General features: G+C 36.6%; 1 protein-coding gene across 2 annotated transcripts in view; it reads left to right on the forward strand.

Moving 5' to 3' along the window:
* Nucleotides 1-16,616, forward strand: part of SMAD4 (SMAD family member 4) — a 50,164-nt gene extending 33,548 nt beyond the window's left edge. The window contains exons 9-13 of one of the 2 annotated variants that reach the window (XR_001137793.1): nucleotides 5,095-5,278; nucleotides 6,151-6,319; nucleotides 13,508-13,646; nucleotides 14,149-14,261; nucleotides 15,081-16,616. Coding sequence is in view for 1 of the 2 variants with exons in the window: in XM_012651786.1 (XP_012507240.1) it covers nucleotides 5,095-5,278; nucleotides 6,151-6,319; nucleotides 13,508-13,646; nucleotides 15,081-15,292 (704 nt within the window). In the remaining variant the exon portion in view is untranslated. The remainder of the gene's footprint in view (nucleotides 1-5,094; nucleotides 5,279-6,150; nucleotides 6,320-13,507; nucleotides 13,647-14,148; nucleotides 14,262-15,080) is intronic. The other variant, XM_012651786.1, reaches the window with a different exon arrangement.
* The last annotated feature ends 6,837 nt before the right edge of the window (nucleotides 16,617-23,453 follow it).

The raw sequence follows: 23,453 nt of genomic DNA on the forward strand, positions 1-23,453 counted from the left end.
GCATGAGCCACCATGCCTGGCCTCTGGCCTTATCTCTTGATGCTTTAACCATCCTGAACTACTTACCTAAGATTGCTGGGTATATCATCCCTCTATATTTTTTCAAATGCCATTCTTTGCCTGATATATCATGTACTCTGTATTAGTTATCAGCTACTCTGCAACAAATTACCCCAAAACAAGTTAAAACAACAGTAACAATTTATGATATCACTTAGTTTCTGTGGGTAGGGATCTGGGAGTGGCTTACTTGGGTGGGTCTGGCTTAGAGTCTCATGAGGTTGCAGTAAAGTTTTTAGCTGGGGTTACCATCATCTGAAGGCTTTTTTGGGGGCTGGAGGATTCACTTTCAGGGTGGTTTACCTGGCAAGTTAGGGTTACTGTTGGCAGGAAGTTACTCTCTGTGTGGATTTCTTTTTAGAGCTGCTCGAGTGTCTTCATAACATGATAGCTAATGAGTGATCAGGAGAGAGTAAGACAGAGCCTCAGTGGTCTTTTAAGACTTAGCCTCCTAAGTCACATTATCATTTCTATAAAATCCTATGTCATGTGAGAGGGGACTGCATAAGGATGTGAATATCAGGAGGTGAGAACCACTGGAGGCCATCTTGAATGCTAGGTACCATGCACCCCTGCCCTCCCAAGTGTGGCAAACTCTTAAGATTCATCTGAAGCATGCCACTGTTTGGAAGCCTCATCCCTTGTCTCCTGCTATCTAGTATTTTCTAATCATACTAAATTACAGTTACTAGTTTATATGTCTGCTATACTTGCTTAATAAACAAATAGAAAAGAAACCAAAGTGGAAAATATTTGTACAGTTATATGGTGAATGAAACCACTAAAGGCCTGATTATGAAATGCTAAACTCTACCACAGACCTAGAACCATTTGAATAGGAAATATGCATATACCTGAGTCTTTTATATATGTAAACATCATCACAGTATTAATATATAGTAAATCTATTTTGAGAAATTATTTTTGAATATAGTTACATGTTTCTGGAAATAGGTGATATAGGTTGTAGAAAATGAAAATCAATAATATTGGTCATTACCTTTGTGTTAAAGATTTCAGACAGGCAATATACAGGCTTTGACTTTGATAACAAAGTTGAAAAAAACCTTTTCAACTTCCATACCTTTTTGGAAAAGGTTAATCACTTCATTTCTTTTTCACGGACTTACTCTGTTTTTGCTTTTTTTTAAAGTTGAGATATATTCATCAAATTAAATGTTGATTGCAGATTAAAGGGTTTCTTCAGTGTCTTTGAGGTTGTTTTGTGTTCAGATTCACAAATGGATTGGAAACCCACAAATTTCCAAGTTCAGGTGCACTTTAGAGCAATCCTCCATTCAAGACAGTACCTTTATGTGTTCATAAAAGATTCTTATTCAGGCATCTCATTCAGATTTGAATAATAAAAGGAATAATTCATAGTGAGTATCTTAGGTGCTTTAACTACATTTTTTACTTTTTCTTTTTTTTTTTTTTCCAGTTGTCCATCTAATTTCTTTCTATTTTTAGTAGAGACGGGGTCTCGCTCTTGCTCAGGCTGGTCTCGAACTCCTGAGCTCAAACAATCCGCCCTCCTCGGCCTCCCAGAGTGCTAGGATTACAGGCATGAGCCACCGCGCCCAGCTAATTTTTTCTGTATATTTTTAGTTGTCCAGATAATTTCTTTCTATTTTTTTTAGTAGAGACAGGGTCTCGCTCTTGCTCAGGCTGGTCTCGAACTCCTGAGCTCAAACAATCCACCCGCCTCGGCCTCCCAGAGTGCTAGGATTACAGGCGTGAGCCACCGCACCCGGCCTTTACTTTTTCTTGAATGACTTCATTTCAAAAATGAAAGATAATGCCTTGAAGACTTCAAATTTTTTATCATAATTAAGCAATATTTGATGATAAAACTGGGGTGTATAATGTATTTCTCCATTGCAAAAAATATTTAGCTAAGTTCTTATATTGTAAAAGGAAAAAATTTTAATGTTGTTAACTCAGTCTTTTAATAACATTTTCTCTGGCCAGTGATGACCATCCCATAGGCTTAGGCTTTATGAGACTGGCTTAACTTCACTAATTTAGGAGCAAAAACTAAAAATATCAAAGTTAGCACATCTCTCTTTCAAATGAGTTGGGGCATTCAGAAAGCCCACTCTGTACTAATTCTAGACTTCTTCTGTTGAGGCTAGTTTTGAGAAGCTGCAGTGTTGTCATTTATATGGCATTTGGTCCTTGGAGGCAAAAAAGAGCAAAGAGGTATCCAGAAGGGTTTAATGGGTATTTCATATTACTCTCTCCTGTTTTAAAAATAGGAATGTTCCCTTCTGACTGTTCAGCATATTGAGAGTGGCGTAGAAGTGTTTTTCACATAGTATTTTGTATCCCAACACTGCCAAATTTTCTGGGACCCACTTAGATCTCCCTCTTTGTCCCTTTCTGTCTTCATAAATAGTAACCTGCTTCCTCTTGCTTTCCTAGGCTTTTTTTCATCCCTGGTCTATGATGCAACTCTGATGCCAGTTTCTTTTTATCGTTGTCTCTTAAAACTCTTTTTCCCAATACTAATAGGTCAACTCAAACTAAACCTGTTCAGAGATGCAGCTTTATATAATCAATGTTGTGGTGTTATACGGTGTCTGACATATTAGACAAACGAAAGAAATCCTTTGGTGTCTGGGAAGTAATAAAATGAGGTTTAAGTGCAATTGCAGATGTTGTTATTCATGATGGTGAAAGTATATTTTTCTTAAACATGGAGGCTATAAAACCTCCCCTCTTTTACCCCTGAATTGACTCTTCACGGAAAAAAGGTTGCTCACCATCGCACTTTACTTCTGGATAGTATCCTTCAGTACGAACTGGGAGGTGCATGTACTTGGAACCTCATTTTTTACCTAGCGTTACAAACATTCTCAACATCAGGGCATTGTTTATAACAAAATTTACTGTTTGGATTAATTGTTTAAAGACCTCTTTTAAAGTGCTATTATTGTTTTGTTGCCACCAAACCATCGAGTAGTTGTCTTAGTCTCTTTAGTTTTAGCTTCAACCGGTATACCTACCAGTTGTTTGCTGAAGCTTCTTGTCCATAGCATAATGTGATATCTTCAATAAAGAATTTTACTATAGAAAAATAACTTCATAAATACTTCAAAACTGGCTTTTTAAGAAGATGCTTTTGTATATCACTAATTTTTATGTTCTAGTCATAACCAAATACATTTAAAGGAATGTTTGTGATGAGTTGATTAGATTGACATAGCAAAATATTCAAATTTTTTTTTTTTTTTTTGGGTTTTTGAATCACCCAATCTTCATGTGGTTTGTTTTATTAACTTGTCATTGGAAAGTACTTTTTTGCTTGATGGCATTTTGAAAAGGACTTACATACATAAGCCTTTATAAGTTTTTTGTTTTTATTATTTATTTTAGAGACAGGGTCTCACTCTGTCACCCAGGCTGGAGTGTAGCCACATGATCATAGCTCATTGCAGCCTCGAACTACTAGGTTCAAGTGATCCTCCCACCTCAGCCTCCTGAGTAGCTAGGACTACAGGCGCAAGCCATCGCACCTAGCTTATTTTTTAAAAAATTCTTTGTAGAGACAGGGTCTTGCTCTGTTGCCCAGCTGGTCTTGAACTCCCTGCCCCAAGTGATCCTCATCAAAGCACTCGGATTACAGGCATGAGCCACCACACTCAGCCTGTTTTAATTTTAAACATCGATCTTTTTTTTTACTTAGTTTGAAAAGATCTGGGGTTTTTGTGGGTTTTTTGTCATTCTAAGTAATGTTAGATTGTTGAAAATTTTATTGCATCAAATTCTAGTGTAAAGTTCATAAATAGCATGTTGAGATGCGGATAAATTTGCAGACAAAATTGTGCCACTCTGCTTTTCATTATAGCACTGGCCTTGCTTTTTTCTTTTTCGTAAAAACGTCAAACCCATTTCTACTCTAGGGTCTTTGCTTTTGCTTTCCTCTCTGAAGTGTTCTGTCTAGTCTTCACATAGATACAAGGCTTTTAAGTGTTACTTTTTCAGATAGGATGCCCCCCACCCCATCCAGTCTGAAGTGTTCTTCCTAATCATCTTCTGTGCCTTGTTTTATTTTTTTTCACATTGTTTGTCATTATCTGAGTTACCTTGTTCATTTGTCTGCCCCTACACCTGTGTCAGAATAGAGGATGTAGCTGTTTTATTTCTTGCTGTGTATACAGTGCCTAGAATGATCCCTAGATACTCTGTAGATATCTGTTAAATGAGTTAAAAAAGGAAAACCAAATGATTTATATATGTATGGGCTTGATGTAATAATTGTTGTATTCAAATAAAAATTAAAAGTACTTGATCAACTGTATTTGCAAACCAAACCAAGTAATGCCTCTTTGTCCCCGATCATTTAAAATTATTTTAAATCATTTATTGTTCAAGTGAATAGACTAAACACATCTTCAAAGTTAAAATTGTAGTTAACATGAACCGATTTCACTAAAAATATCTGTTGCTATGGCATACACACACAGCTGGGACAAATGACCTTTCACTCAAGAGACAGTTGAGAATCCCTGTGTTCAACACCTGTGTGGTTAGAGTATAATTAAGCTTGACTCAGGGCCGAGGATAGCTGACTTGCTTATCCACTTTCTCTCAGTTAGGAATCTATAAAAATATGCCGTAGATTGATGTTATTCAAGAACACATCCGTGGAATACACCTTAGAGTCAGTGTGTATTAAAAAAATCAAAGTTCAGACTACGTGGATGATATGTGCAGTCAAATGAAACATTGTAAAATTATTTTAGATTCTGATTACTTGTTTTTTAAATTCAGTTGACTTGATCCTTTGAGGTAAGAATCAAATGCCAGATTTTAAAAATGACTTTTAGAGTTTCAAGGATAGTGCTAGGTACAGAAGGCACGGAAATTCCTGCTTTTTAATGTATCATTTTATTTTCATCCAAGTCTTTGGGTACTTTTCACTCCCCTCTCTCCTCCCTTCACCCTTTCTTTTAGGAAAAGCTTTGTCTTGAGGAGTGAAAGTCTTACATCTTTCTCTCATGGGTGGATGTTCTTTCTCATTTCCTGTAGCTCCTGAGTATTGGTGTTCCATTGCTTACTTTGAAATGGATGTTCAGGTAGGAGAGACATTTAAGGTCCCTTCAAGCTGCCCTATCGTTACTGTTGATGGATATGTGGACCCTTCAGGAGGAGATCGCTTTTGCTTGGGTCAACTCTCCAATGTCCACAGGACAGAAGCCATTGAGAGAGCAAGGTATCGATTCTGTAGTCAGATAGTTATTTTGGAAATTAAGCATAGTGTGTTGTCTTTTATTCAAGGTTATATTTTTTAATGTACATTATATAAGTTCTTAAATGTAAATAAAGGAATAAAGGTCATCTTGAAAATTAAGAATTTATAAGTATTTCATTTTAGTTGTAGATATTTAATATATAATCATAAAAGATGGCCTTTGGTCCAGGGGTGGGAAACCTGTGGCCACAAGGCCAGAGGGTTCCCCTTTGAAAATTAATTTACATTTTCTCCGATCATATAGTATTTCTACAATTCTACTGAAAGGAAATATAAAGTGAGAACTATATTTCTGAAAGCATTGTTTATAATGTTGAAAATTGGTAATAAAAGGGAAATGGTTGATTATAATAAACTTTCATTTTTTATATAGTCTTTAAAATGTTCATAGAAAGTTTATATAAAGGAAATGCTTAAGATGAAATATTACAGGAAACAATTGTAGCTACTGTGTGATCTCACTCTTTAAGGACGTGTATATGTAAGCGCATAATCTTGACCCTATCACTTGCTGTGTGACTTTTGCAAATTACTGTTTAAGCCACTGCTGGCTAATAGAATTTTCTGTGATGAAATGATTTGTATCTGTACCATCCAGTTCAGTAGCCACTAGCCACATGTCACTATTGAGCACTTAAAATATGGCTTGGGTGATTAATTGAATTTTTAATTGTTTTAATTAATTTAAATAGCCACTTGTTGCTAGTGGCTATCAATTTGGACAGTGTAGCTATAAGCCTTAGTACCTACCTTACTGAGTTGTGAGGGTTAAATGAGAATTCAATTTAAAAGTACTTATCAAGATGAAATGTAATTCCTTTTTTCTTCCTAAGGTTGCACATAGGCAAAGGTGTGCAGTTGGAATGTAAAGGTGAAGGTGACGTTTGGGTCAGGTGCCTTAGTGACCACGCAGTCTTTGTACAGAGTTACTACTTAGACAGAGAAGCCGGGCGTGCACCTGGAGATGCTGTTCATAAGATCTACCCCAGTGCATATATAAAGGTTAGTTGCAATCTTATTTGAATATTTTAGATTTGGAGAGCTCCATTTGTGTAAAGAATTGAAATAAAAGTGGGAGGAATAGAAAAATGGCTTATGTATTAAGTATATTATCAGAAATGATGTTTGTTTTGAGCATAAAACATTTCCTGAGGATATTTATTTTATTGACATAATCAGTTACCTAGTTTTGTGGTTGTCTTCATATCCTAGTGTTTTTTTTTTATTTCAGTGTATTATGGAGGTACAAATGTTTAGGTTACATATATTGCCCTTGCCCCCTGCCCCACCCCCGAGTCAGAGCTTCAAGCATGTCCATCCCCTAGATGGTACACATCGCGCTCATTGTGTATGTATATACCCATCCCCTCCTCCACCCTCCCATCTGCCCCATACCCAATGAATGTTACTCCTATATGTGCACTTATGTGCTGATCAGTTAAAACCAATTTGATGGTGAGTACATGTGGTGTTTATTTTTCATTCTTGGGATACTTCACTTCGTAGAATGCATACCCTAATGTTCTTCAAACTTGTATTCCTTTGACTGAAATTTGTAAAAATCAGACTCTGGAATTTCATCTTAGCCAGTCTTTATGATTTTATGGAATAGAATTCTAAAATTAGTAGTTTCTCAAATTAACCTGAAAAAACTGAAATATTTTTCACTAATTCTATATTTAAACCATTTCAATTCTCCTCTATAATATACACTATTTTTGAAAGAGATAATTGTAATTAGACAGCCTATATATATTCTTAATTTTAGACTTTTCAGTCATCCTAAACATCTTCATTGTCAGCTATTATAAATTAGTAGAATTAACTGTACCTCATCATTTACTCCCAGAAAGTTGCTTAGGATACAATTCATATAGCTAGACAGTATCTACAAAAATGAAATTGCTTGATTGCCTTACAGCAGCAAACCCAGTATCTCATTTTCAGTTACAGTTCAGTTAAAGGATTTTTAAAAAAAATTTGAAACTTTTTCAAACGTACCAGGTATAAAAAAAAACAATAAGAGTCTCATGTCAATCACTAATCCATCAGGTCTTCTGAAAAACATAAGCACAATGCTGTTTATTACACCTAACAATTAATAGTAATTCCCTGTTAAAATTTTTGACAATAGAGCATCAGTTATAGCTTTGGTCTGTTAGAATAGAACAAAATATTAAATTATATTTATTGATAGGATATTCATGGTATAGAAAAGTTGGTTATTAGAGTATGATCCCATTTTTGGTAAATAATGTCGTCGATATTTGTGTTTGTTTATATGTAAGTCTAGAATGGTATGTACAATGTCTCTCTCACCAGGAATTGTCTTTGGGAGGTAGAAATTATTTATATTTTGCCACAAGGAACTTTTGTATTTGGTTACTTGTACTTTGTTATTTTTTAATGACATCGGATTTCCTTATATGCTTTGTAGACCATTTTGTATTTGTTGGCAGGTTTATTTTGAGAGAATTCATTCATTTTAATTTTCTCTTCCCTGTCGAGCAATTTTGCCCTATCCTGGTACCTGGGATTCACATCTCAGAACCAGATATTATATATTTAGGAGGTAGGGGGACTTAGTCTTTTAGGGAATTGGGTTCCAATCCGCAGGTATGCTCAAGGCCTAGTTCTCATGTGTGAGTTTCTCTGGTACTTATCTGTGCCATGAGCAAGTATTTTATTCCTAGGTGCAATCCTGAATTGGCTGTCAAAGTATTCTATCAGCACTTGATTCATGGGCAGGTGCCCAATTGTAACCCCCAGAGAGCTTTGCTGTTGTCTTTTTCCATATTATTTCAAGAAGTCAATCCCTGTCCCCACACTCTGTTTATGGTCTTGGTACCCCTAATGCCTCCTGTTTTTAGGCTCTGCTCTCTACTGTGGGTTTTGTTTCTCATCAGTTGATGGACATATGGGTTGTTTCCATATGAATTTTATGATTGGCTTGGAGAGGATGACTGTTTTTAAGTTTTCTATTCCTTATCTGTGTTTGGAGTTGACTGGGATGTCTCTGGATTACTTATATAGTTTGAAGTGAATGGATGGAGAACTACCGTGTTGAATATATAATATGTGCCAGAATAGTTTTATGAACTTACCACATATGGACTAGTTACTAGTAGTATTTAAAACAATTGAGCTTAAATCATGTGGAATCAAATATTATCTTGTATTGCCAAATAAATATACTGTAATTTATTTCTATTTTGGTACAAATGGCTCTTGAAAAGCCTTCAAGGTGTGAGACAAATTATCACTTGATTAACCACTGTTATGGACAGATTTTTTATTGATCTCATACTTTTGCCATGAACAATAGATAAATATTGTATGGGAAAAGATGTTTGGAGTTAAACAACTCATTTTGTCATGATTTAAAAAGAATTATTTCTGTTCACCAAATATATTATTGATCTTCAGAAGAGTCTTACTAGCTAGAAAGAGTTACAAGTACAGTAGTTCCCCCCTTATCCACAGGTTTGCTTTCCTCGGTTTCAGTTACCTGTGGTCAACTGTGGTCCAAAAATATTAAATGAAAAATTCCAGAAATAATTCATAAGTTTTAAATTGTGTGCTATTCTGAGTAGCATGATAAAGTCTTGCTCCATCCTGCTTGGGATAGGTATCCCTTGTCCAGTGTATCCATGCTGTCGATGATACCCAGCTGTTAGTCACTGAGTATCAGTCTCACATTGTAAGATTCACTGTCCCCGTATTGCAGTGCTTGTGTTCAAGTCACCTTTATTATTTATCTTTTGGGCAGCAGTAACATATGTAGATTACTGTTTAGGTTGCCAGATTCTCAGCAGAGGTGATACTACTGGGGTAATTGTATACAGATCACATGAATGCCTGGAAGGAGTGCCCACACGTTGAGAATACATACATAAATACACTTTCCTTTTTAATTAAAATGAGGAAGACATAGATTTAGAGAGTCATAATGTCATTTTAAAAGCCAAGAAGGTAGAACTAAATGGGTTATGTGTGTGTTTTTTTCTTTTTAAGATGTAAGTTTTTTTCCTTGCTTCTCTAAAGACATAGTAAATATATTTACGTAAATCTGATGTAATGAAATGATGTTATGCAAGCTTTAAATGAGGCAAATGTTTAAATTCTCTTTAAGTGGCCTTGCTCTTTTGCTTTCAGAAGTAAGATCTGTTTTGTTGTTTAGCACTGGGCATTCAGGTTTTTAACAGCTTTATTGAGATATAATTCACATCCTGTACAAATGAACAATTTAAAGTATACAATTCAGTGATTTTTAGTATATTCACAGCATTGTTTAGTCATCAGCACTCTCAATTTCAGAACATTTTCATCACCCCAGAAAGAAACCCCATACCCTTTTAGCTATCACCCCCAAACCTCCATTCCCCATAGCTCTAGACAACCATTAATCTACTTTGTCTCTATAGAGTTGCCTGTTTAGGACATTTCGTATAAATGGAAATCATATAATACAATCTTTTGTAACTTACTTCTTTTACTAAACATAATGTTTCAAGCTTCATCCATGTAGTGTATATCAGTACTTCATTTCTTTTTATGGCTGAATAAATACAAAGGGAAAATGGGAAATTGTAGCTAAATGTACCTTTATTTACAAAATACTCATTATGAAATTTTACAGAATTTTTCCTTTGTAGTCCTGACAAAGGTATGGTGACTTTTGGGACACCCTGTGTTCCATATACCACATTTTGTTTATCCCTTTGTCAATTGATGGACATGGATTTCCACTTCTTGGCTACATTATGAATGATACTGCTTATGAACATTTGTGTATAAGTATTGGTATGGCCGTATGTTTTCATTTCTCTTGGGTATAATTGCTGGATTGTAAGGTAACTTTATGTGCAACGTTCTGAGAAACTGCTAGACTGTTGTCCAAAATGGCTGTATCATTTTACATTCCCACTAGCAGGGTATGAGGGTTCTAGTTTCTCTACCTAATGTCATCAACATTTGTTACATCCTTTTTATTGTAGCCAGACTAGTGGGTGTGAAGTAGAATCTCATTATGTTGGTTTTGATTTGCAAATTTTTCCTGATGATATGGAGTTGGGTTTGTTTTTGATGACATATCTATTAGCGGAAGGGGCCAGGGAATGCTTCCAGGCCACAGGCGGGCTAGTTTGAAGGGCATTATGAATCCCACTTAAATTTATTCCTGGATTGTGATTCTCCAGGTAACTTAGCATGTCCTTAATGCAGTCTTATGTTCAGGTGCCCAAAATACCAACAGCACCATTTCTCTCTTTCTGGATTACTATTTCCTGGTGTTAATTCAAACTGATACAGTTTGCAGTTAAGTTTTGTGAAAGACGGTATCCTGAAGATGCTGACAGTGACCTTTATAAGGTGCTCAACTTTGTTAAGTAATAAGTTTGTAATAAATTTACAGAGTAACCACAGGAAACATGGTTAAATAAATTAAAGCAGAAATTAGCTGAGGAGTGACAGACCTCATTAAAATTAAAAACTTCTGCTCTGTGAAGGACAATGTCAAGAGAATGAGAAGACAAACCACAGACTGGGAGAAAATATTTGCAAAAGATACAGCTAATAAAAAACATACAAAGAACTCTGAACAAGAAAATGAACAACCCGATTAAAAAATGGGCAAAAGACATGAACAGACACCTTGCTGAAGATATGCAGATGGCAAGCAAGCACACGAAAAGACGTTTCAACATCACGTCATTAGAGAAGTGCAATTTAAAACCAAAATGAGATACCACTACACACCTGTTAGAATGGCCAAAATCTAAAACACTGACCAGGATGTGGAGTAGCTGGAACTCTCATTCATTGTTGATAGGAGTGCAAACTGGTACAATCATTTTGGTAGACAGTTTTATAAAAATAAACATACACTTAACCATATGATCCAGCAATCACATTCCTTGGCAAAAGAATTGAAAACTTTTATCCTCACAGAAACTTACACACGGATGTTGAAAGTAGGCAAGATGTCCTTTCAGTAGGTAAATGGATAAACTATGGTATATCAGATAATATGATTCCAACTATATGATATTCTGGAAAAGGCAAAAAAGTATGGAGACAGTAAGATAAGTGGTTGCCAGGGGTTAGTGGGAAGGGGAGGGCCAAACGCACAGGACAGAGGCTTTTTAGGACAGTGAAACTATTCTGTATATAATGATATACTACATGTCATTATAAATTTGCCCACATGTACAACACCAAGAATGAACTCGAATGTAAAATGTGGACTTTGGGTGATAATGATGTGTCAGTGTAGATTCATCAGTTGTAACAAATGTACTACTGTGGTGGGAATGTTGCTAGTGGGGACGTGTTGTGTTGGGGGGGACAGGGACTTTGTACTTTCTGCTCAATTTTGCTGTGAACCTAAAACTGCCCTAAAAAGTAAAGTTTATTTTCTTAAAAATGTGGTTATAGAGTAATCAAATGTTCGAGTCCCTACTTTGTGCTGTGGCAGGTAATACCTTCCAAAGATCACAGCCCCGTGGAAAAGTTCAGAATCTAATGGACTGTTGGGAAATTTGAGAAGGAAGTAGTCTCGTTTCTGGTTTCTAGAACTGGACTTTTTCATGCTTTCTTTACTGAAGTCTTTTAGGATTAATGATTTGGCCAGGTAATACATACATATTTGACAAATTCATATCTCTTCAAAGAATAGGATAGTCTAAGTGTTATCCTTCATTGGTGCTAATTGGGAAAGACTTTTGGGGAAGATAGGCACTGAGTAGAGAAATAAATAGGAAGGTGATTTGCTTTTTGGAGAGAGTTTGTTGTATGTTTTTGTGGTTTGTGTAAATACCATCGTTAAAGACAATCAGAAGTTTTTCAAGCATTGGTTTAAGTCCCAAATCTGTTTATCAAGTAGTAAATTGTGAATTCTTTGCTTGCTTTTATTTTCAAAGATAATTATGTTTGCTCATATTGGGTTATGTACATACCAGAAGACTTTTTAAAAAATTTAGTTTACTTTTTGGATAGGGAATGTGGCCACATGGTTCAGTTGACATTGAGCAGCTTTGCTTTTACCCTGTCCTCGTCCTTCTCCTACACAGCTTCTATAGATGACCACTCTTTCTGTGTGATCTTCCAGTGCTTTTTATAAATGCAAATAGGTATCCTAGGAAGATGTTTTTTACTCAGAAAAAGGTGATATAATCCATAATTTGTTGCTTATAGATAGACCATTCCAGTACTTTAATGAGGATAAAGGTAAATGTGGCAACCCCTTCCTTACTATGCCAGTGCTTGGCTCAGTTGATAAAGCACACTGAAATTGCTTACCAGCTCCTCCTTAACTCATCCTGAAAGGTAAATAGCTATACGGGAAGTGAAAAACAAAATAATATGTAACATTTATTGACAGCTTACTGTATACTATGCCGAGTTTCCAACAACTCTATGAAACTATATACACTTAGCATTCCCATTTTATAGGTAAGAAAATTGAGGTTCCAGAGAAGTTAAGAAACTTAACCCATGTAATTAACAGATAATTAGTGCTAGGATTCAAAGCTAGACTTTTTTACTTTTATAATTATGAACATTTTCAGACGTAAAGTAGAAGAAACTAGTTTAATGAAATCCTATATACTCATCACCCAGATTAAGTAGTTCTTAAGATTTTATATTTGCTTCATCTGTGCTTTTTTTCCCCTTTAAAAACAAGTTCTACATGTTATGTTGCTCCCACGTACTGAAGTATACATCTCTGAAAAATGTGGTTTTTTTTATATAGTATCGTGCCTTTGTTATATTCCTCCAAACAGCAAGAATGATAAAGAATTGTAAGAAAAGAAGTTGGCCAGTTGACCAAAGCCATCAGCTCCAGCCTAAGGAAAACTCAGCAATTTGGTTATGAAAGGGTGGGGGTGACTTCTTAACTGTTCATTTTACACAGGGGTGGCTTTTCACAAGAACAGTAACAGCTGACCCACATTAAACTAGATAAAAGATACAGAGGCACGTGGCAGCCAAAGTGTCACGTTCAAGCCACCTTTTCTAACTAGTTTTATACCAGTTACAGTCTACATAAAAATTTAAAAGTTTTCATTCTTTTCTTGTGAGAGGTTAAATGAAACTGAATTTTAAATAAATTGCATATTTATTTTTGATGTGTGGAATCTTTCCTGATGGACTCATAACATGAAACTTAAATACTTTTCTTTTTTTAAGGTCTTTGATTTGCGTCAGTGTCATCGACAGATGCAGCAGCAGGCGGCCACTGCACAAGCTGCAGCAGCCGCCCAGGCAGCAGCCGTGGCAGGAAACATCCCTGGTCCAGGATCAGTAGGTGGAATAGCTCCAGCTATCAGTAAGTACACTTTGGGTTTTTGGTTTTTTTTAAAGTGTAATAGTTGGTGTTTTATCTTCACTTACTCGGTTAGTTACTTTGAGTAATAATAGAAATTAAAATTCTTTACTGGGATGATAACATTTTTGAATTGGTAAAAACTGTTCACCCTTTGCCCAGGATCCTGTTTGCATTCTTTTTGTATCAAAAAGGAAGTATGGGAGAAAGGGGGTTGTTGTTATTATATTGTTCCATCTCCCTTTTTTTTTTTTTGATACTTATGATTCCTGCCTCACCAGCCAGGGTGGGTTGTAATCACTGAAGTGCTTGGCTTTATTCTACTAAGGAAAGTATATTTCAATTTCAGAATTGGACACCTCTCCAATTTCTTTAAAGTATGCTAAGCATGGAGAGAAAACTAAGTGAGGGTGGTATTTTGATAACTTGTAGACTTTTTTTTAATTTTAGGGTAAAATTGAACTGTGTGCCAGGTTTCACACTGATGGGGAATTTTTTACTGCAGAGTTAAACTCCTGACTATAGACTTTTATGATGGAAACACGTGGCACCCATCTTCCACGTCTGAAGGCATAACTAGTGATTCATTCAACCCCTGTTCTTAACCTCTTCAGTGTGGTAAGCAAATCACACTGGCTAAGAAAACTGCAGTGGCCCTGCAGGTTTCTCTACAGTATATGCAAATTCCTCCCGTTAGTTTCATTGTAATATTGATGAATGCAGATTGACTGTATGTTCTGACTGGAAAACTAGATGCAGAGTCTACATTGTGACTTATGTTCAGGAGTTTACAATTTAGAGGTAGATAAGGCATATTTATTTAGGGAATTTGATTTTTAAAAATTTGGGCATCTAAACCATTAATTTGGTAGTTTTGATGTTATAAACATGCTTTTCCTAAAGAATCCAGATTATTAAATTTCTTATTCTCAGCTGTTGCCCCCATTGAGTAATTGTGTATCAGTTCTCTGTTACACTGCGAATTTGAGAGATAGACATCATTCGGGTCATCCAAGAAGTCAGTAGAAGCAGGAATATTAACTGTCTCATTTTTAGTTATACTTACTCTGAACTAGGCTGTTTAGACAGTAAGGGGTTCCTAGAACCAACTTGAGGACAAAAACAAAGTGTTTCTCATCCCCTCACCTCTACTTCTAAAAAGAAAAATAGGTGGGGTGTTGGTGGATTGTGGTAATATGCATTGTAATTGGTTGTAGCTAGAAGACACATGTGGAATGTAAACTGCCTTAACCAAAAGTTTTCAGTCCTGTTGATAAAGTTTAGATCTACAGTTACTTCTTGGCACTTTGACAGAGAAGTTATATGCTGAGGAGAATGCAATACAGAAAGCTGGTCACTTGATTAATGTAAGAATGAGGGAGGATGGGAAGAGAGAGATCACCTTGTTCCTCTGACATCTTCCCAATCTTTTGTTAGGTCTGTCAGCTGCCGCTGGAATTGGTGTCGATGACCTTCGTCGCTTATGCATACTCAGGATGAGTTTTGTGAAAGGCTGGGGACCGGATTACCCAAGACAGAGCATCAAGGAAACCCCTTGCTGGATTGAGATTCACTTACACCGGGCCCTCCAGCTCCTAGACGAAGTACTTCACACCATGCCAATTGCGGACCCACAGCCTCTAGACTGAGGTCTTTCACTGCTGGGGCCCTTACCATTAGCAGGATGGTGGACTATGAAATACAATCCTGTTTATAATCTGAAGATATATTTCACTTTTGTTCTGCTTTATCTTTTCATAAAGGGTTGGAATATGTGTTTGCTGCCTTGCTCCTAGCAGACAGAAACTGGATTAAAACAGTTTTTTCCCCTTATTTAGAACTTTTCAGGCATGGCTCAAAGCTTGAAGATTAGGAAACACACATTCTTATTAAATCTTCACCAGTTATGTATGAAGGAATCATTCCTGTCCTGGAAAGTTTAGCCCTTTAAAACGTCTTAGAGCCTTTTATGTGCAGGACATTGATAGGTGTTATTCTACAGAATAAACCCAATATTACTGATTTTAAAGGCAGAGAAGTTCTCAAAGTTAATTCACCTATGTTATTTTGTGTGCAAGTTGTTATTGTCGAACATACTTTACTCCAAAAATATTGTGCCATGTGGGTGAGTTAATTTTACCAAGAGCAACTTTACTCTGTGTTTAAAAAATAAGATAGTAATGTATTATAACCTTTCATCCAAAATATTTTTTGCAAGTTAAACCTGTGAAGATGATTTCAATTCAGATCGTCTTGCAACTTCAGTTTTATTTTTGCCAAGGCAAAAAACACTAATCTGTGTGTATATTGAGAATTCCTTAGAATTACCAGATGAAGAAATGTCATTTAAATTACATTTGTTATCCCTAATGGATGACTATTTATCAAGAAGTATACGTTTGCCCTGTTAAACAGTAGATGTATTCTTCTGTACTTCTAGGCACAAGGTTGATTACTGTCTAGAAGAAGAATTTCTTTTTCCTTCATTAATTCATAGGGAAAGGTTTTGTATTTTTAAAAACACTAAAAGCAGTGTCACTCTACCTAATATCTCACTGTTCTGCAAAGGTGGCAGTGCTTAAACTAAATAATGAGTATTTTGAAAACTGCTAAATTCTATGTTAAATACTGTGCAGAATAATGGAAACATTACAGTTCATAATAGGTAGTTTGGATATTTTTGTACTTGATTTGATGTGTGACTTTTTTTTCGTATACTGTTTAAATCATGTATGTTATGACATTGTTTAAAATTCAGTTTTTGTATCTTGGGGCAAGACTGCAAACTTTTTTATACCTTGTGGTTATTCTAAGCCCTTTGCCATCAATGATCATATCAATTGGCAGTGACTTTGTATAGAGAATTTCAGTAGAAAAGTTGCAGATGTATTGACTGTACCACAGACACAATATGTATGCTTTTTACCTAGTTAGTAGCATAAATAAAACTGAATCTCAACATGCAAAGTTGAATTCTAGGTTTGATTTTTAAGATTTTTTTTTCTTTTGCACTTTTGAGTCCAATCTCAGTGGTGAGACACCTTCTACTAAATGACAGGCAACAGCCAGTTCTATTGGGCAGCTTTGGTTTTTCCCTCACACTCTACCAGGACTTCCCCAGACATTATGTATCATGTGTAGAGCTGGTTATTTTTTTAAATTTTTATTTTACTGTAGCAAAAATAGGCCTGATTGATAAATAGGTTGTGTACAGGATAAATAGTGTGAAATAAAATCATGAATTATCTTTTAGATGCTTTTACTTTCTGCTCGGAGGGCTTTGTAAAGCTATAGAAACACTTGTGGTGACAGTCCTCCTTATATAACCTGAAATGAACAAGTCTTGTACTGCCTTGCTCAGAAGGTCTTTTTAATAAGGCCGTCCTGGAAACCACTGAGTTTGCTAACTGTTGTTGTGATTTAAACATAGATCTTGATCCAAGCTTTGTCTTTTGTTTTCCAAATAACTTCTCTACCAACTCATTTGTACTCTTGAGTACTTAAAAATACTTTTGTTAAAGGCCTAATTTTCTTCTGTAAAAGTTTGGTGATTTAAGTTTGATTGGCAGATTTATAAAAAGATATCTTCTGTAGAATTTATTGACTTTAGGTCCATTTTACTGTGAATGAGGAATAGGAGTGAGAGAGTTGGAGAGTAACAGATTTTTTAAAATTCCAGATGATTTGATTAAAACCTTAACCATGCATTGATATAATCCATTACCTCCTTTTCTACTTTAAGGAAGGTTTTCATGTTTAATCATCTGGGAAGAGTATGTGGGAATATTTTGCTAAGAAGTATCTCTTCAGAACCAAGCCACCTGTCTTGGTTTCTTTCTACTAAGAGCCATAAAAATATAGAAATACTTCTAGTTATTAATTGCTTGCATTTGTACCTAGATTTAGTCACATGCTTTTGAGAAAGCATCTAGTATGTTAATGATCAGTTATTCCTGAGAGCTTTGTTGCTCATCTGTATTTCTGTTTCTTGGAGGTGATCATCTTTGATGAGTAAGATGAAAGAATCTCACTAGGTTTAAAATTTTATGTCTACTTTAAGGGTAAAATAGTTTCTGCAGTTCTCAGAATCTGATTATTATGAGGATATGATTCTGGGTGAGTTTTCTGTAGCTAATTCATATCTCAGAGACTCTCAAAATGTTGAACTTCAGTGAAAGCTGAATGAGAGATGAACCACGTACATTATGAGACCCATTCATTCCACTTTTGTCCAGTGCCTTCCAGTGCATTATCAAAGGGAATGCTTCATGGTGTTGCCTTTATTTTCCAGGGTGTAGCTTCTTCCGTGGGATATGGTCTATCTCATTTTTTATAGTTTTACTGCCCCTGGTCTACAAAGATAATGATAATAAATCACTGCCATAGAACCTTGCTTTTTCCAGAAACATGGCTCATTTGTATTGCTATACTCACTAAATAGGTGGCCTGTCCCATTCCTCCTGTCAACAGTACAGGTTGTAGGCTGTATGGTTTGGCCTAACGATAACCATACTTGAAACATCCAAGTAAACTGCACACTTATTAGCCGTGTTGTATTTCAGATTTAAAATCCATTTTTGTGGGAAAGGGTGCGGTGTATAAAGGGGGGTATTTGTAATACTAATTTTGAAGACAAAATAAAATGCCCTGTCTTCCAGATGGTAAATATCTTTTTATTTTAAAAGTTTATTGCTAATTGTAGGAAGGTGAGGTGCAGGTATCTTTTTGACTGTGTCTGTCTGGGAAAAGAAAATCTTACATTTTACCCAATTGCTCCTGAAGTATCTGTGGAGGTTAAAGAATAAAAAAATGAAATGTTTCTGTGCCCAGTTTGGTGGTAACTAGTTAATAGTTACTCAGCTTTTTCATGCAAAGTCAGATTAGTTCAGGCCCTGTTTTGAGAGCATTTTGGGAGAAGTTTTATTTTGAGTAGGACAGAGTTCTTTTTGTTGATAATTTCTATAGTTTAATCCCTTCATCATTGCCATTTTTGTTGGCATTTTATTTAATGGTAGAGAAAAATGGTCACTGAGGTAAATGCATATATGAAAACAATTACCTGTAAAATCAGTTACCAACTCTTGTAGGTTGGGCACATTCAACATGAAGAAATGCTTTTTTCCCCCCTAAAGGTAGAGCCCATCTTGTTATAGATAGCTATCTGTAAATAATCTCCTAAATCTTCCTTTACAAGATTATAGAGAATCGGCCATGAGAATCTCGTGCAAGCCTCCCCATATTTTCCCTGATAATTAGATAATTTCTTTTCTACAAGAAGGATGTACAAAGTCAGTGGCCTTATTGATTCAAAAGCAGTGTCCTAGGCCCAGCCTATCCCCAGCACACTTGTCCCAGTGCTGCTAGGTTTCTTGTTTATCTGGTGTCACCGTGGAATGAAATTTTCCACATAATCCAAACTTGCCTTATTTAAGCAGAAAACTTTTTGTTTTAGCCGTTTTTTGATGAAGTTATTTAATACGTATATCAGAATATACTGGATTTAATGTTTCTCTTTTGGTTTAGCTATCTTTGAGGACTTCAGGGGCTTCTAAGACAGGCAGGACTGTTTTGCCTTTATGAAAGGGTCTCAGACTGCTATGGTTTTGAATTTTTAGTTCTTTAAGCCCCTCTCCCCCCTCCTGGTCTTCTCCCTTTCTGACAGCTGCCACTTCATGTGCGCTTGTTACTGTGCTTGCCCTTAGGATTTTCCTCTTCCCTTTCTGATGCATTATGTCTAACTGCTTAGGCAAGGAAACCAGATAACCAAACTTCCTAGAACCTACTTTAAAACACAAGTACAAACTCTGGGACAGGACCCAAGATGCTTTCCTGTAAAGTGTTGAAGAGGACTTCATTGCATTGGTATTTGACATCGGTTTGACTGCTTAGAGTGCTTCCTGTTCTTGCTGAGTTTCAGGTAGTTACGGTAGAGAGAAGTGAGTCATATCCATATTTTCCCCCTTAGAGTAATATTTTGAAAGGTTTCATTGCTTCCACTTGAATGCTGCTCATATAAAAACTGGGGTTATAAGGGTTACTAAATTAGCATCAACAGCCAGAGGTAATACTGTTGCCTGGAGGACACCAGTAAACAAACACACAGCCAAACAAAACAAACCTTGAGAATCCAGAGGGTCGTTTGTTTTGTTTTGGTGTCCCCTTTTAAGCCTTGCCTTCTGGCCTTCCTCCTGTACAGATATTTTTGACCTATAGGTGCCTTTATGAGAATTGAGGGTCTGATATCCTGCCCCAAGGAGTAGCTAAAGCAATTGCTGATGTTTTCAGGGATTTTAACATCAGACTTGAATGAATGAATGAATGAAGCTTTTTTCCTTTTTTTAATGTAGGAAGGACTGAGGAGAAACCTTTGGTGAAGACAATCATTTCTCTCTGTTGATGTGGATACTTTTCACACAGTTCACTTAAGATGCTTTCTTGATAGATCCAGAGCCAGTGTTCTTGTTCAACCTGAAACGGCTCTGGGCTGGGCCAGACAGCTGCACTCTCTAGTTCGCACTCTGCCATTATTTTGATGTGTGACCTTGGGCAAGTCATTTACCTTCTCTGGGCCTCAGTTGCCTCATCTGTAAAATGAGGGAGTTGGACTAGATTAGTTGTTCCAGCTCTGAAATTCTAAGTGACCTTGCTTACCTTGCAGCAGTTTTGGATTTCTTCCTTATCTTTGTTCTGCTGTTTGAGGGGGCTTTTTACTTACTTCCTTGTTATTCGAATGAGACTAGGCTTGATATTTTATTACTGTTCTGCTATGGACAAAAAGTTACATAGTATGTCCTTAAGACTTAATTTTAACCAAAGGCCTAGCACCACCTTAGGGGCTGCAATAAATAAATACTTTACAGAAAACCCACAAAAAATTGAAAGGGGGAAAAGCCTTTATTTTATTTTTCCATCATCTCTGGTCAAAGTTTATTAAGGCTTTCTTTGAGTCATGACATTCTAGCTTTCGAGTTGGTATGTGTGTGACACCATCCTCCTAAGTGCTGTGTGCTGGTAATGGTTTTTCAACTAAAATGGATTGAAAACTTAATGCCTAATGATTATTAGCGGTCATTACTTTGGGTCTTTGGTTTCTTAACTCTTCTATGCTCAAAACAGGGGAATTCCTCCAAACTGCATCAATTAAAATGGTTTATATGACTCAAGAAAACAATACCAGTAGATCATTATTCACTTTATTCTTGGCTCTTCCTAGGTCTATTTTGATTAGATGACTTTTGGCTGGATCATTCCTTTCAGAGTTCTCTTCCAGCCTACCCTTGGGATGAGTATAATTAATGAACTTGGCTTTTTCAAGGACCTGGGGAGCCTTCCTTGGGGCTGGGTTGAGGGTGGGGGGTTGGAGAGTCCTGGTAGAGGCCAGCTTTTGTGGTAGCTGGAAAGGAAGGGATGAAACCAGCTGCTGTTGCTAAGGCTGCTTGTCATTGATAGAAGGACTCATGGGCTTAGATGGATTGAAAGGCTAAACTTGGAGTTGGCAAATCTTCTCCAAGTATTGGGTTCTGTTCAATGCATTGGACATGTGATTTAAGGGAAAGATATGAATGCTTGTAGATGATAAAAACCTGGTGGGCTGCAGAGCTCAGTGTGAACAAAATGACTGGGGGGTTGGGGACAGATTTGGTGGTGGTATTTCCCAACTCTGTTTCTTCCCCTGAAGTCAGAGGAATGCAGCTATGCCAAAACCCAGAGAAGAGCCACTCTTAGCTTCTGCTTTTGGAACAACTGGTCAGCTGAAGCTCCAGTAGTTCCTTTGTGGCTTTCTGTATACTTTTGCCTGGTTGAAGTCTGTGGCTAAAAAATAGTTGAACCTTTCTTGAGAACTCTGTAACAAAGTATGTTTTTGATTAAAAGAGAAAGCCAACTAAATCATTATGTGCTCATTCTTTTTCTTAAGTTTGTGGATGTCTTGGATCTGGAAAGAGTTCTTAATCATTTAGAGAATTCTCAAACTTGAGGCCAACACTTTCCTTTATTGCTTTGTGGCCACTGAAGTGGGAAATGTGACATTTTAAGTATGACCCTGGAGTAACAGCCCCCTTCTTTTCTCATTTCTAAAAGGAAGGGGTAGAGTGATGGGTGATTGGAGAAGATGTGGGTGCTAGGGGATTATGAGAACCAGGATGCTTAAAGGAGAGGCAGAAATTATAGACTCTTCCATTGCCCATCTAAGGGCAAAGGAAAGCTATTTCCCTCCCATCTGCCACCTCTATGAAACGGAGGTCAACGTTGGAGGGTCGGGTAAGGTGATTCTGTGGCAACGGCTTGTAAATAGCATGACCACATCAACATTTTCTCTTGCTGATAGGAGTTTCAGAGATATTTAACAGGCTGAGAGATTCATTCTCACCTGTTTGCTAACTCAAAATTTACAATGTTTTAGGCTAGAACTCGAAGAAGTTAGTAGATTGGCATTTAATTGAGAAAAAACCGTTCCTTTGTGGGGTGAAAAGGCAATTGTGTATTTTCTTCATCGCCCTCTGCCCTCTGCCTTTGGCTCTTGATTTTTTTGTGCTTTATTCCATCTCCCTCCTCCTCACAACTCTCCCACAAATGGCAGTCTCAAAAGTTAGGACATCCCAGTTCTCCTTCGAACCTTTCCCACCCCTGTTGTCTCACTGATAAATTGTAATGCCCTTTCACCTCAGCCCTGTATATTCTGAAAGAGTAATTCCATTAGTTCTGGCCCTACTTTTGGGGTGGCATCCACATCTATATTTTGATGTAGTTTTGTTGGGCCACCACTACGTCTCAGATAGATGGGCTGGATGGGTTCAGGGAATTTGTTACCAGCAGACTTACCCTAAAAGAATGGTTAAAGGAAGTTCTCTAAACAGAAAGGAAATGATAAGGAAAGTTGAAGAAACAAAACAAAGTAAAAATGTGGGTAAATAGGCTTCCTCATCTTGAGTTTTCTAAATTATGTTTGATAGTTGAAGAAAAATTATAACACTGTTAGGGTGCTTTTAAATACAGAGAGAGGAAATATTTAAAATAATTATAAATGGAAGAATAAAGAGACTTATAGGAATGTAAGTTTTCTACATTTCACTCAAACTGGTAAAATGACTATAGTAGACTGATTAGTTGTGAATATACAATGAAATACCTAGTACAACTACTGAAAAAGCTGTACAAAGAGATACAGTCAGAAACATTATAAATTGAATTCTAAAAAATGTTCAAGTAACTCAGGATAGAGCAGGAAAAAGAACACAGAAAAAACAGAGAGGAAATAATAAGGTGTGAGATTTATGTGCTAACATATCAGTCACACTCAATGTAAAGGGTTTAAATATACCAATTAAAAGATATGCTGTTCCCACTTAGAACTGGAACCAGACAAGGCTGCCCACTATCTCCACTTCTATTCAACATAGTGCTGGAAGTCCTGGCCACAGCAATCAGGCAAGAGAGTGGAATTAAAGGCATGCGAATGGGAACAGGAGATCAAACTCTCACTATTTGCTGATGACATGATATTATATCTAGAAAACCCCATGGATTCAATGAAGAGGCTCCTGGAATTGATAAATGAATTCAGTAAAGTCTCAGGATATAAAATCAATACACAGAAATCAGAGGCTTTCACATACGCCAACAGCAGTCATACCGAGAACCAAATCAAAGACTCAATTCCCCTCACAATAGCAACAAAGAAAATAAAGTATCTAGGAGTATATTTAACTAAGAAGGTAAAAGACCTCTACAGGGAGAACTATGAAACATTGAGGAAGGAAATAGCAGAGGACGGAAGCAGGTGGAAAACCATACCGTGCTCGTGGGTTGGCA

This window comes from Propithecus coquereli, unplaced genomic scaffold, assembly GCF_000956105.1.
Source record: "Propithecus coquereli isolate 6110/MARCELLA unplaced genomic scaffold, Pcoq_1.0 Scaffold37, whole genome shotgun sequence".
In the NCBI taxonomy this organism is placed as follows: domain Eukaryota; kingdom Metazoa; phylum Chordata; class Mammalia; order Primates; family Indriidae; genus Propithecus; species Propithecus coquereli.